This window comes from Tachyglossus aculeatus, chromosome X1 (genome assembly GCF_015852505.1).
Source record: "Tachyglossus aculeatus isolate mTacAcu1 chromosome X1, mTacAcu1.pri, whole genome shotgun sequence".
Classification (NCBI taxonomy): domain Eukaryota; kingdom Metazoa; phylum Chordata; class Mammalia; order Monotremata; family Tachyglossidae; genus Tachyglossus; species Tachyglossus aculeatus.
The window spans coordinates 721,538-736,928 of NC_052101.1; the positions used below are offsets into that span (position 1 = coordinate 721,538).

Below are 15,391 nucleotides of genomic sequence, written 5' to 3' on the forward strand. Positions count from 1 at the left end.
GTCATTCTGATTTGATCTGTTTGCAGCTCTCAGTTGGGTGCATTTCCAGTACCATATTTGGATCTTAAACATTTTTGGTATGATAATTTAGTGCTTACTCTATGCAGAACACTGTACTAAACGTTTGATAGTGTTATTGCCCGGTGTATGGTGCGCACTAGCTACTAACCCAGCCACTGGTACTTTACATCTTCATTCGTTTCTTTAGCAACTTATAAAATTATTTCAAGAAACCTTGTTTTCTGTCAGCAGCAACTGTCATATCTGAATTCCACACTTGATTTTAGAAATCTGAACTAGAAAAGAGTACTTAGTTGCTGATGATGCCACAGATCCCGAATCCCAGCAGATGTCGAACTTTCACAACAGTTGGCTCGTGATAGCTGGGTCTTTGTCAGAACCAGTGTTTTTCCCGGGACAGTGCACCACACCCAGCACTTTGAGCGGTTCTATTAGCGTCATTTTCAAGTTATACCAAACACCAAATGGCCAAAGGAGATCACAAACAATGAAGTTCTGAAATGTAGCCGGTCTCCTAGCATCGGAACTGTATTCCCAGTATCACTGCAGTGGCTGGGGAATGTGAGGAGAATGAGTGACTGCAGAATACCCAAGCTGATGCTGTAGGGAGAGCTGAAATTGGGAAACCTAAAGTGAGAAGGACGGAGGAAACAGTGTGGCCTAGTGGATAAAGCATGGGCCCAGGTCACAGGAGGTCGGGGTATAGGCCCAGGTCTGTCAACTGCTTGCTGTGTGACATTGGGCAAGTCACTTCACTTCCCTGCGTCTGTTTTCTCATCTGTAAAATGGCGATTTTTTTCCCTCTCCTCTAGGCTGTGAGCCACCTCATGTGGAACAGGGAGTGTGTCTGTTCTGATTAGCTTTTAGCCCAGGGCTTGGTGTATACAGTGAGGGCTTAACAAGTACTACAATTATTGTATTATTATTATTATTGTTGATGGGACCTGAAGATTAGAAAATGTAAGGGGCATCTTGTTTCCAGAGTCCACCCTATGTATTTTCAGCACCTTGAGGCAGGAGAGGCATGCTCCTGAAAGGATGTGGAGCCTGGCTACTTAGAGCATCAAATCCATTTTGGGTAGCTGAATGGGGGAACAATAATAATAATAATAACAATAATTATCATATTCATTGGGAATAGTAAATAACATAGAGCTCTACTGATAACATGGAATTATAGCATTAGAAGCAGCAGATTTAGAAGCAACGTGGCTTAGTGGAAAGAGCAGGGGCTTGGGAGTCAGAGGTCATGGGTTCTAATACTGGCTCCACCACTCTTCAGCTGCGTGACTTTGGGCAAGTCAACTTCTCTGTGCCTCAATTCCCTCATCTGTAAAATGGGGATTAAGACTGTGAGCCCCACGTGGGACAACATAATTACCTTGTATCTACCCCAGCGCTTAGAACAGTACTTGGCACATAGTAAGCGCTTAACAAATGCCATTATTATTGTTATAGCACCAGTCTCTCTCTCTTTGTATAAGTCTTAGAAATAAGATTATAGTTTTCAAGGAGCCGCAGTATGGCCTAGTGGAAGAAGCATAGGCCCGGGAGTCAGAGGACTCTGCCACTTGCTTGCTGTTTGACTGTGGACAAGTCACTTTACTTCCCTGGACCTTAGTTTCCTCATCTGTTAAATGGGGATTCGGTACCTGTTTTCTCACCCACTTAGACTGTGAGCCTTTCTTGGCACAGAGCCTATGTCCAACTGTTCAGTCTTTTGTTTAAAACTAAAAGTTGAGTAGCAGTAATCCTGCAGCTTATAGTGTCTCCCAAATGTAATGCACTGTGCTAGGCGCTCGGGAAGAATAGCAGAAGCACAGGGAACATTCTCTAATGGAGAAGCTACACCTCCTAGCCAGGATTTTAGTTCTAACGGCTCTGTCAAGTTACTTGCCTTCGTGGGAATACCTTGCGAACCCCTCAATGATATACTAATAAAATTATTGAGCAGCATAGTTTTTAATGGTATTCAAGTGCTTGCTAAGGGACAGGCTCTGTACTAAGTGCTAGAGTAGATACCAGGTAAGCAGGTTGGCACAATCCATGTCCCTGATGATGATGATGGTATTTGTTAAGCGCTTACTATGTGCAAAGCACTGTTCTAAGTGCTGGGGAGGTTACAAGGTGATCAGGTTGTCCCACGGCGGGCTCACAGTTTTAATCCCCATTTTACAGATGAGGTAACTGAGGCACAGAGAAGTTAAGTGACTAGCCCAAAGTCACGTAGCTGACAGTTGGCGGAGCCGGGATTTGAACCCCTGACCTCTGACTCCAAATCCCATGCTCTTTCCGCTGTGTCACGCTGCCTCTCCATGGGGTGCACAGTCTTATTCCCAGTTTTACAAATGAGGTAGCTGGGGCACATAGAAGTTAAGTAACTTGCCCAAGATCACACAACAGGCAAGTAGCCGGGATTAGAACCTAGGTCCTCTGACTCCCATGCCTGGGCTCTTTCCACTAGGTCATGCTGATTTTCTGCTTATCTTCACAGTACTGCTTATCTTCGCAGTTCTTGGGAAAGTTTATATTGAACAAGTTTCTACATTTCCAAGTGCATATTGGACCATGTTTTTCAGAATTGGCATGTTTGGTTTCACAGTGGTATCCTAAAATAGACATCACAATTCCAGCAAGTTAAATGCTTGCAGATGTCTCCTTCCAACCCGGGAAGTAAACTTAGAAGTTTGGTGTGATAATATATTCATGCTTGCTCTATGCAGGTGCATTTTTATTTGATGGTGTGATTCTCATCACCTGCATATATTAAGTATGTAGCGTTCAAACAAATTCCCTCAAATATCTAGGGGGATCTTAGCCTTAGATTTTAAAATTCGAGAGCTCTGGGAGACTTTCACGTAAATATCTTTGGTCATCTTAGCTTGAGGCTTTGCTTTGACTAAGAGAGGAAAATGAATTTTTCTAACCTGATCAGATCTCTGCACTACGGAAGGCTCTTGGTGGAGCCTTCAACATTTTAAATCATTCATAGTCCTGAAACATAACATCTCTGATTTCTATAACAGTTTTACTGACGTTGCACTTCCTCACATCATCATCTGTGTTGTTAAAAATTTCACTGTCCATGGTGCTGTCTTGGAGTTTGAAGTGCAATAATATATGCTGAAATAAAATATACTTGATACGTGCACTCTAGCTGCTGATCTGGTCCGGAAGTCAGAAGACCTGGATTCTAATCCCAACTCTGCCACTTGTTTGTTGTGTGACCTTGGTCAAGTCATCTAATTTCTCTGGGCCTCAGTTTCCTGTACAGTGGGAATTCCATACCTATTCTCCCTTCTACTTAGACTGTGAGCCCCGTGTGGGACAGGGACTGTGTCTGACCTGTTTAACTTGCAACTCCCCTGGCACGTATTCAGTATTTGATGTGTAGTAAGTGCTTAACAAATACAATAATGAAAGTCATTATATTTTCTTTTCTTCAAATCAACTAAGATGATCCCATTTTTTCTTCTTATTCATAAATATATGCGTTTCTTTGGTGGAATAAGGTAGGCATGTATTCAACTTAATTGTAGTTGGTCCATTTAACCAAGAACCTTCAATAAGCATAACTAATTCCTCAATAAAACTTGCCCTTAACAGGATTTTTAGGCAGTCTTAGAAGAAATGCTTACAGCTCCAATACTAAAATCTTCCACCAGAATCCTTGAAGAAAGCAGATGTGTGCTAAGTTCGGTGTAGTGATTACTACACTTTGGAAGGGCATACACAAGACATAGTAATGTTCTGTGCCCATGTTACTAAAGCAGCACAGACTGTCTTGCCTTAGTAACAGACTGCTCCCAACTAGATAGTTAGGTCTGCCATGTGGGCAGGGATTGTCTCTCTTCATTGCTGTATTGTACTTTCGAAGTGCTTAGCACAGTACTCTGCACACAGTAGGCACTCAATAAGTATGATTGATTGATGGAATTAATGAATGAATAATGCGTTGTCTTCATTGCATCTGTTATTGAGAAATTAGGGAGCATCTTCCATCAGCGAGTGCCTGCCTGGGTCCAGCATTGCAGTGCAGTGTTGAAAGAGAGGGTTTTGAGCTTCTGCACAGCCTTGAATGAGTATCTTACGAAGGGAGTTTTCCCTGAACAGGAGGGTCTTTAGGGCCCTAGCCTTCCGCACAGCCTAGGTGAACTGACTATTGTAGAAATAAGGATCTTTAATACTTTCCCATCACTGTAGATGGCACCACCATCCTTCCTGTCTCACAAGCCCATAACCTTGGCATTATCCTTGACTCCTCTCTCTCATTCAACTCACATATTCAATCCATCACTAAATCCTGTCAGTCCCACCTTCATAACATTACTAAAATCCGCCCCTTTCTCTCCATCCAAACAGCTACTGTGTTAATACCGTCCCTCATCCTGTCCTGTCTGGATTACTGCATCAGCCTCCTTTCTGACCTCCCAGCCTTCTGCCTCTCACCACTCCAGTCCCTATTTCACTCTGCTGCCCGGATCATTTTTCTACATAATCGTTCAGGACATGTCATCCCACTCCTCAAAAAACTCCAGTGGTTGTCCATCCAATTCCGCATCAAACAGAAACTCCTCACCACTGTATTTAAAGCACTCCATTACTTTGCCCCCTCCTACTGCACTTCGTTGCTCTTCTACTACAACCCAGCCCACACACTTGGCTCCTTTAATGCTAACCTTCTCACTGTGCTTCCATCTCACCTATCTTACCGCCAGCCCATCGCTCACCTTCTGCCTCTGGCCTGGAATGCCCTCCCTCCTCAAATCTGACAGGCAGTTACTTCTCCCCCACTTCAAAGCCTCAATGAAGGAACATCTCTTCCAAGAGGCCTTCCCAAACTAACCCCTCCTTCCTCTCCTCCCGTTCCCTTCTGTGTCACCCTGACTTGCTCCCTTTGTTCTTCTGCCCTCCCAGCCCCACTGCACTTTATGTACATATTTGTAATTTATTTATTTATACTAATGTCTGTCTCCCCCCCACCACCACATAGACTGTCAGCTCGTTGTGGGTAGGGTATGTGTCTGTAAATTGTTGTATTGCACTCTCCCAAGCACAGTGCTATGCACACAGTATGTGCTTAATAAATATGAATGAATGAATGAATGCTTTACCAAAGTTTACCAAGGTTTCTAATGAACTGCCACAAGATGGCAATTAATAAAGAAACTTCGGATCACCTTCTAACAAGATTATCAGCTGTCAGTTGGGTATAAGTGAAAGATATGCTTTTCTTTTTTATTGAAGAAACTTTCAAATTTTTCGATTTCCAAATTATTTGGGATTCAGAAGAGTTTGGTTTTCGTTTTGGAATCTCGGCCATAAATACGAGCCTATAAAACTGGGAATTTTGTGAATAATTCGTTTCCAAACTAACATAATTCCAAGGGGATTTATTTGGCCCAATCACTCTAGTACATATTTTTAAAAGTATATCTCAAGTTTACTTATGGAATTTTCAAAATCATTCAGCAACAATCTTTTAGATAAAAGTGATTAATGTCATAATTGTTAAACAATTTTTTTAAATACAATTCTTATTTCATTCTAAATGCAAATAAGATTAATGGATTTTAGAGTTTCCGCCAAGGAGTCAATTGGAACTGCTTATACATCTCCAGGTTTTAATGGTAAAATCCCATGGATCTTGTACCCCCAAATTTTATTGAACTTGGCAGTAAATTGTGTCGAAGTGATCCTGGGATTATGTTCATTACCACCATTAAAGGTTGATATTATTTTAAAGCCTTTAAATTGATGTAGAAAGTGCTACCAACTTCTGATTGGATATCCTGGATTGCTTTGTTCTTGATAGGACTTTAATGTGCTCTTTATGTTGACAGTTGTATTCACTGCTCTTTCTGAAGTTAGTCTCACCCAGGGAAGGAGTGAAAGAGTGAAAGGTATATGGAACATGGTGGAGTTAGTGACATTTGGATGGGGCACATGTGCAATACCCTAATGTGGTGTAGTAATCCTAATTAGAATCCCTGACAATGGAATGCTGCCCAAGTGGTTGTGATAGTGACTCGCCTCAGGACATTTGGCCTGTCTTTTGCTCTGCCTTCTGGTCTGCCCTGGTCAAGCCGAGCCATCCACCACCTTTCCTTTAAAAGTGTTCTAGTGCTTGGGAAACCAGATTCCCCAGCTGGGCCGGCAGGAGTTTCCCCCACCACAGTAGCTCCGTTGGGAGCATGAGCTGAAAACCACTCCTGTGGGATGCCGAGTCACATTTTGAGGCATCAAGCTGTCACTCCGGCTGTGTGAAACTAAGAATAAAATTGGGGTTGACTCAACAGGCATAAGCTCCGGAAAATCATTTCTTAAGGGAATGCTTACTGACTTCTCAATGTATTTTGATTGGATTTCTCCTAATGAAAGAATATCGAAGAATATTCCAACAACTAAAGATGTGGAGCCTCTTCTTGAAATTGATGGAGATATAAGGAATTTTGAAGTGTTTTTGTCTTCACGAACACCAGTTCTTGTGTCCAGAGACGTAAAAACCTTCTTGCCTTGTACTGTGAATCTAGATCCCAAGCTACGAGAAATTATTGCAGGTGGGTATTAAAGGTAAATTGAGTTATGTGCATAATATCTGTCCCCGACACTATTTTTTATCTTCACTATGTGTTGTCACCATAGAGCGGAAATTAGTAATCTGTGGTCATTTAATCTGTGGTCATCACAATCTTAAGGAATTGAAGCAGGACTGAGCACAGGAGTGGGTGTCAGGAGACCCGGGTTCTAATCCCAGTTCTGCCACCTGGTAAACTCATTGTGGGCAGGGAACGTGTCTAATTCATTCAATCATTTATTGAGCACTTACTGTGTGCAGAGCACTGTACTAAGCGCTTAGGAAGTACAAATCAGTATCATATAGAGACGTTCCGTACCCAACAATGGGCTCACAGTCTAGAATAATTATGGTATTAGTAAAGCACTTACTGTGTGCCAAGCACTAAGTGCAGGGGTAGGTACAAGGTAATCGGGCTGGTCATGGTCCCTGTTCCACATGCGGCTCACAGTCTTAATCCCCGTTTTACAGACGAGGGAATTGAGGCACAGAGAAGTGAAGTGACTTGCCTGAAGTCACACAGTCTACCAACTCTGATTTATTGTACTCTCCCAGGTGCTTAGGACCGTGCTCTGCACACAGTAAACACGTTTGATTGATTGATGTAACCTTAGGCAAGTCACAATTTCTCTGTACTTCAGTTTCTTCATCAACGAAATGGAGATTGAATACCCGTTCACCCTCCCCCTTGGACTGCGAGCCCCATGAAGGGAAAGGACTGAGGCTGATCTGATTGTGTTATATTTACAGCAACACTTAGCATACTGTGCCTAAAACACAGTAGCACTTAGTAAATGCCACTGATTATTATTAATTAGTGTTATTATAATCATCATTCTATAAGTTGCATTTTATTATTAGGATTTGGTTTCAGTCTTGAAATACACTTAATAGAGTTTAACTGAAATCAGTCGATCAGTAGTATTTATTGAGTACTTCCTCTGTGCAGAGAGTTGTACTGAGAACACTCAGAAGAGTACAATGCAGTTAAGGAGACACGAACCCTTCCTGTTGGAATGCTTTTCAGTAAGCACTTGAAAGTCCTTTAGGTTGCCTTACATTTTTTCAGTGAATCAAAACTTTTTCCTCAGTGTCACTGAGTTTTACGTTTTAGAATTGCTTTCCAAAAGTGCACTTTTTACACTGCCTCTTCAATTTCTCCGGAGCCATTTCAACATTTTTCTCCCGGGTTAGCACTTATTTCAGTCTCACCAATGTGTGTGACTCTAAATGAGAAGTCATTTAAAATAATTGATATTGTCGTGTGAAAAATCCATTTTCCCGTTTACAACCTTAAGTTTGCCGATGAGCCAGTACGGAGGTGTCATTGTAGTAGGGCGAGCAGTGTACAAATTTAATCTTCCAGATGTTCGTGCTGCAAGAGAACAGATGAATATTGGAGGACTCCCGTATCCCACCCTGCCTTTACATGAGGCCCCTCCTCGACCGGTCTCAATGTTCAGCCAGCCTTCATCTGTGTGTTCTTCGTCCACTTCCTTTAACGGGCCTTTCGGTGGCGGAGTGCTGTCCCCGCAACCTCACAGCAGCTATTACAGTGGCATGACGGGCCCTCAGCATCCGTTTTATAATCGGGTAAGTAAATATGGTGAGGAACGTTCTGGAACAGTGTCATTTCAGAATCATCAGGATTTTAAAACAAGAGGCAGAGTGAGGAGTCAGAGATGAGGGTTTATTCCTCCTGTCATGACTATGAGGGATTTCTTGAAACTGTGCACCGCTTTTAAAATTCAAATGGGAAAACTCTAGAGGACATAATTTTGAATTCCTAAATTTAGTTTAAGAAATACAGAGGAATTTGAATCCTAATGGGCCCTCATAGATAGCGGGAGAAGATGCTTTTCACTTTTATTTTTCCTTGCTAGGAAAGTCCAACACTTAGTACTAACACATAAAAATTTTTTTTAAAAAGTGTTTTCTCATATAGAGCCACTAGATATCGTATTTTGTGAGGAAAAAGCTACCTCCATTTTGTTTATATGTAAATTTCTTTATCTCATTTGTAACATCTCATTTTAAATATATCAAATTCATTTTTAGAATTTTTTAATAATTGAAGTGTTTTATTGGTATGTTTTGCTTCAGACAGGACAATAGCAAGAATAGAAAAGCATTGAAATGTGTTTAGATTTCTAGTCATTTTTAGTTATTTTTCTAAATCTGAGTACATATTCTGTATTTCCTTATGATTTTTATTGCTTAACTGTATGAAATGAACAAGTGTGTAAGCATCTCTTAGAATATTGCACTCATGAGCCAGGTAAGCAACATGAATTTTGGTACAGTAGCAATCGGAAGGGAGGTTCATTGTGGACATCACTGTGATAAGTACCAGTGTTAATCCCTAAGACAATTTTATATAAATATTTTTCTTTATAAACCTCCCCACAATAAATGATTTGTTTGGCACGATCACCCAAAAATATATTTTTTTTTAAATGAGGGAAATATTGGTAATTAATAACACTGCCTATCCAGGCCTTTTCTTTGTTAACTGTCTGTTGCTCCATCCAGGTTCCCTAGGCTTGGAGAAATAATTTCTCCAGCTGACCTAAAAGTTGGCCTGAAATTCTAATATTTGAAATAGCATCGGGTGCAGAGGCCAAACCTCAAAGCATGTTTGTTTTACTGGAAGATTTTTTTGTTTGTTTGTGGGACCTGAAAGCTGCATGGGCTTGGGAGTCAGAAGATCTGAGTTCCAATCGCGGTTCTGTCAGTTGTCTGTTGTGACCCTGGGCAAGTCACTTAACTTCTCTTATGTCCCAGTTCCCTAATCTGTAAAATGGGGATCAACTACCTGTTCTTCCTATTACGACCCTTTGTGGGACAAGGACTGTGTCCAACCTGAGTAACTCGTATTTTCCCTAGCACTTGAAACAGTGCTTGACAAATACCATAATTAAATTTAGTGACTTGGAATTTTGTTTACCAAGTTGTTCTTCATTAATTTAACAGATAGGATCATAATTAATCATTTTACTAGGGCTTGAATATTTCGGACCCAACCTTTATATAAAAATAATCAAAAATCAAGACAACTAATGGTCAAGCATTGTCAAGTATATTTCATTGATGTCAAAAATCAGAAATTTAAAGGGACTTGCTACACCTGTTGAGGGGCAGTTTTTTGGGAGATCTCCATGGGAGAATCGAGGTGTAAGATCTCATCTCTTTCTCGGGCCCTAAAACAGATCATTCAAAAGCAAACCTTATTGCGAGAGAGAGGAGGACTTCAAGATAGATTTGGCAAGGAAGCATCCACAAAGCTAAGAAATAAGGGACATTAGCAGGGATCTGAGTAAGTGCTGAATTGTAGAATAGATCTGAGAAATTCTCTTGTGACCATTGAGGGCCCCCATGACTACCTGAGGTGTTTCCACAAATGCCAACGAAGGGCATGGACCATTACAATGAGGAATTGAAAGGGTTCCTAATCACAGCTTTTCGATTGTCCTGTCTCAAATGCGGAACGGGATGTATTCAGCTGAAGAGCTGAACCAGAAGGATGTAGATTATTGAGAAAAGATGGGGAGGAAAACAGAAGACTCAACTGAAGTTGTGTAGAGCAGTTGTTGCATTCGACCTGGACTTACCACAGGCATTGCATCCAACACGGAGCCCTGCCACAAACGTCACCTGATGTAAGTAGTCGAATATGACCGTGTGCAGCAATGCAGCGGATGTGTCTGCTTATTCTGTTGTGGTGTACTTTGCCAAGTGCTTAGTACAGTGCTCTGCACACAGTGAGCACCCAATAAATACCATTGATTGATTATTACACAGAGTATGGTTTAATCTCAGGATCACACATTCAGGTTCCTTTGCAGCACCAGGTGTTGTCCACCAAGAATGCATTCTGTCTGGAATGCCTTCCCACTTCACTTTCTCAAATCTGCCCACGGCACTTAGGTGCATGTTTTTATATTTGGTTGCTTCCCCTACTTGTAATTTATTTTAGTGTCTGCCACCCCTGCTAGGTTATAAAATCCTTGAAAACAAGGATGCAGTGTGGTATAGTGCATAGAGCACGGGCTTGGGAGTCTGTAGGCCCTGGGTTCTAATCCTGCACAAAGTAAGTCCTCAATAAATTTGTTTGATTGACTTACCCAGCACTTAGTACAGTGCCTGGTACATAGTAAGAGGTTAACAAATACCATTTTTAAAAAAAGACAGGGATTGGCTCAACAAATTCTGTGGCATTTTCCCAAGCACTTAGTACAGTGCGCTGCACAAAGTGCTCAATAAATCCTATTAATTGATGTGCCAAGTTGGCATTAAAGATAGTTGAATCATCTCCAAAGTTCAGGAAGCAAGTAGAGATGGTGAATCAGGAAAGAGTTTTCTGTCACTTTGCATCCTTTTTTGAAAACTTATTTGTAGCGGTTGGAATAAGAGGCATCTGGATAATCAAATCTGAAGAGTTATCAGGAGTCATAATAATAATGATGGCATTTATTAAGCACTTACTATGTGCAAAGCACTGTTCTAAGCGCTGGGGAGGTTACAAGGTGATCAGGTTGTCCCACGGGGCGCTCACAGTCTTAATCCCCATTTTACGGATGAGGTAACTGAGACACAGAGAAGTTAAGTGACTTGCCCAAAGTCACACAGCTGACAGTTGGCGGAGGCGGAATTTGAACCCATGACCTCTGACTCCAAAGCCCGTGCTCTTTCCACTGAGCCACACTGCTTCTAGAGTCATGACTCACAGAAACATGCTCAGCCTTGAAAACAGGCACACGAACACACCCTGAGGAATAATAGAGTGACATTTGCCTAGGGAGAGGGCCACAAACACTTTCCCTCTTTCTTCTGAATTGGAGACTACTTCGGGGCTTCACTGCGGGAGTGGAGAAGAAGTGCTTTCTCAAGCATTCTGTCTCCCAGAATTTTATGGCCTTGGGGCTAAACAGGGAGGAATGAAGTATCACATTGACCAGTTAAGGGGGGTGGAAAACAATGCTTCAGCTCCCACCACCAATAATAATAATGATAATGATAATTGTGGTATTTGTTAAGGGCTTTCTATGTGAGCTCTGGGGTACAATACATTTAGATTGAACATGTTCCCCATCCCACCGGGGCTCACGGTTAAAGAGAGAGAGTGAACAGGTTTTTAATCCTCATTTTATAGATGAGGAAACTGAGGCACTGAGAAGTTCAGTGAGTTGCCCAAGATCACAGAACAGGGATGTGGCAGAGCTGGGACTAAGACTCAGGTCTCTTGAATTCCAGGTTTGTGTGTTTCCTAATAGTGCCCACTTTTGGAAGATGCAGGTTAGTCTTTTAGGGTAGGAGTAGTGTAGCCTAGTGGAATGACCACGGCCCTGGGATTAGAACCCAGGTCTTCTGACTGTCAGTACCTTGGAGAAGAGAAGGCTGAAGGTTAACTAAAGTACCAGTTATACAGAAGTTTTCATAGGGAAATGCTAATCTTTTTCTCCAAAGCCACAGAGAGTCAAACAAGAGGAAATGAGCCAAAAGGTTTGGTTGGGCAGAAGGAAAAATTTCTTGAGTTGTGAGGGTGAAAAATATTATAATTGCTACCAGGGGATATATCTCTTCCTGAAAGCCTCTGAAAAAAGAATAGACAACACCTCGCTAGGATGGGTTAGGTTCTCATGTGCACAAGGCAAGAAGTTGAGCCTTGGTGTCCTTTCAATTCTTTAATTGTATGGGTTTTTTTTTTAAACTAATGGTTAAGCCTTGATTCATTCAATCATTTTAACCTACTAGCACTGCCCATAGCCTCAATCCCCAATGCATTTTGCACTGATTCATTTTTTTCCACAATTGAACTCTGATTTTGATGTTAATGAAATATACTTTCTTGAAGTTTTTCCTTTAGTTGTTTGATTTTGAATGTTTTGCCAGGCAGCTTCCTTTTTCAGCATTTGTTGAAAATAGGTATCTTCTTATGATACTTTGATGGCCAGGGCCTTGAATGTTGGAGTCTCAACCTTCAATTGTTCGATTTGCCTATGCCATGTCTATAGGACATATCTTGTTAATTCAGCTGAAACGGAAAAACCTCTAATGCAGTCATTTTGTTCTCTTGGAATGTTAAGTTTTGCCAGTGTTTTATTCTTCAGAAGAGAAAAAGTGTAGCATGTAGTTTCCCAAGTGCTTAGTACAGTGCTGTGCGCATAGTAAGCACTCAGTCAATCCAATGATGGATCGATTGATTCTTGGAAACATTTGGTAGGAAAGACCTAACTACTCTGACTGCCTAGGAGAATAATCCTTGTGGATTTTAATGGTATCCATCCACTTAGAGTCTGGCTTGATTCCTTTCCATTTTTAATGAGCCAGATTGGTTTCTAATATCACTGCACGCACACCTGCCATTAGAGCAGTGTAGACTGTCCTCTCGATATCATTCAGCAATCAGCTGGCATATTTTTCTGAAGAAGCAGTATAACTGACAGTAGCAGTGAGAGCTATTGCAGACAGCTAAAGCCAGGACTACATTTCTCAGAGAGTACCTTTTGGTGTGATGGGGAAAACATAAAATAAAGTTTTGTGGAATATCTAAAGGGATTGAATTTAAGTTTTTATTTCCTAGTTTGTGCAAAATATAGGGGAAGGTTTATATTCATTTCACTTAGGTATGGTAACATTGGAAAATCAGTGTTGTGTTTTGTTGGATTGATTCATTTCTTTTGATAAATTTTATTACACTTTGAGTTCTGTAATTGTTTATCCCCCTTTTTTTTGTTGCATGTTTCTTTCCATAGCCATTCTTTGCCCCATATCTTTACACGCCAAGGTATTACCCTGGCGGTTCCCAACATCTCATCTCACGTCCATCAGTAAAAACGAGTTTGTCCAGAGATCAGAACAATGGCCTAGTAAGTATGAGAAGGGTAATTAAAATGTTAATCTAGTTAACAAACATAAATAGTACTATTAAAGATAAGTGTGCTAACCTCTTTTTGGCAATGGAAAATAGAAAAGATTTTATGTAGATTTTTATATAGTGTTAAGCGATAGTAGGTATGAGAAACTTAATTGCTAAGAATGCACGTGTATTGTTCGTATTTTCACCATACACTTTTCTGTAGGACAGCGATCCATTGTGCACTTGAAGAAATGGTAAATTGTTTCTACACCTGAGTTTCTGGCTCATATCAGGAGTATATTATCATAATTTCATAAATGAACCATTACTATCTGTGAATTAATTTCTTTTAAAGCAGAGATATAATTTGTAAATGCACTAAGTACAGTAAGTTATATCAAAAGATCACACTGCTTCTAATGACAGAAATTAAGCAGGTGAGGATAAATTGTTATTCCAATATAATATAGCCTATTAAGTCAAAGCAAAATGCATTTTGTGTTCAACATGTATTCCAGTATCTTGTGGTAAGTATTTTTACTCGTACTTTTGAGAGGAATAATTAACATATTATTTAAATCTAAAAATAATGACCCCCTTCATATCCTTCATTTTATGAAAAGAATTTAGTACTCAGGCCGCTAAGAAAATTTAACCACTTGCCATTTTAATTCTGAAATGATGCTGCCGTGGAGAAGAAGCCTCCCAAGGTGTTCTCATCCTAATCACTTCCATCAGATATTATTTGCCCGTGGTCACCATCTTCGTCCTTTATTTACTTCATATTTTGGTTGAGCCTGGTTTCACGGGTGCCATGCTGTTTTGTTGTTGTCAGGATGTTATCAAGGAGGATGCTGCTGAGGGGCTGCCTTCACCCACAGTCTCCTCAATGGTAATCGAGTAGTCATGTGGTCTGGAACTCTAGCACCTCATTGCTTCTTCAGCAGTTGCCGTCATTGTAACACTAGCGGTTCACTAATCTCGCATTTGTGGCGTGGTGTGGTGGGCAACTAGCCTAAACTAGAAACACTAAAATCTGTAGATCATGAATGAATTCACCAGCTGCTGTGTTTACGTACTCAAAAACCAATCATTCCTCTACCCTTCCTCGCTCCTTCAGGTAGAGCCGAGGGAGCAGCTTTCATGGGTGCCGATCTTTGCACTTGGCATCATCCCCTCTAGCAATTCTGAAAGGAAGAGAATGGCTCTTGGTCACTCATTCTGAGCTCTGTAGAACAAAATCACCAGCTTCTGTTCTCCATCAGTTCGGGACCAGGCTCTGGCTGCAGTCCTTATGATGTAGGAGAACTTAATCCATAGTAACAGCAATCTTTGAAGAAGGCATTCATGAGCTACATTTCAAACATAGAGACTGCATATTCAGCAGCTTAATTCAACTCAAGTCTGTGTTCACAACTTGAATTCTCAGGAAGATGATTGCTTTTCTATGATGAGTTTAACCCTTAGACGGTTTAACTTCCAAGAAATTCTTGCTAGAAACGTGAAGAACGATCCATTTTAGGAGCTCGCTTGGATCCCTTTGGGCCCAGAAGTTTAAGCTTTGTTTTTTTCAGCTTTCAATTAGCCAGGGATCATTTTCTTTCCATCCTAATCATTAGTAATCAGTGAGAATTCAGTGTAATGCCATGAAAATGAAACCTAAATTAAAGTTGATGCCCTTTTGAACTTGGTTTCCCACTCCCATCTCCTGCGGTTTTCATCTACAGAATGTAGTGCCGCGTACGTGATCAGTCGCTTCTTCACTACCCTGCCTAAATATGGGGTTTAGCAGACTGAGTTAATGAAGTAGCAGAATGATGTCTTGAATTAAACCAGACTCTTAAGTCAGTATTCTTTCTTCTATTTGATTCCCTGCTGTCAGTAGTGAGGGAGATGATTCCTTCAGCGCTATTACTGTCTTGTCTCAGTAGAAG

The 15,391-nt window shown here is 40.9% G+C and overlaps 1 protein-coding gene across 8 annotated transcripts in view; it reads left to right on the forward strand.

The window, feature by feature from the left end:
- KIDINS220 (kinase D interacting substrate 220) overlaps window positions 1–15,391 on the forward strand; it is a 104,001-nt gene that overhangs the window by 66,664 nt on the left and 21,946 nt on the right. For 3 of the 8 annotated variants that reach the window (XM_038772685.1, XM_038772684.1, XM_038772686.1), the window contains exons 23-26: window positions 6,403–6,581; window positions 7,965–8,191; window positions 13,354–13,467; window positions 14,293–14,349. In XM_038772685.1, coding sequence (XP_038628613.1) covers window positions 6,403–6,581; window positions 7,965–8,191; window positions 13,354–13,467; window positions 14,293–14,349 — 577 coding nt within the window. The remainder of the gene's footprint in view (window positions 1–6,402; window positions 6,582–7,964; window positions 8,192–13,353; window positions 13,468–14,292; window positions 14,350–15,391) is intronic. The other 5 variants (XM_038772687.1, XM_038772688.1, XM_038772689.1 and 2 more) reach the window with 2 other exon arrangements.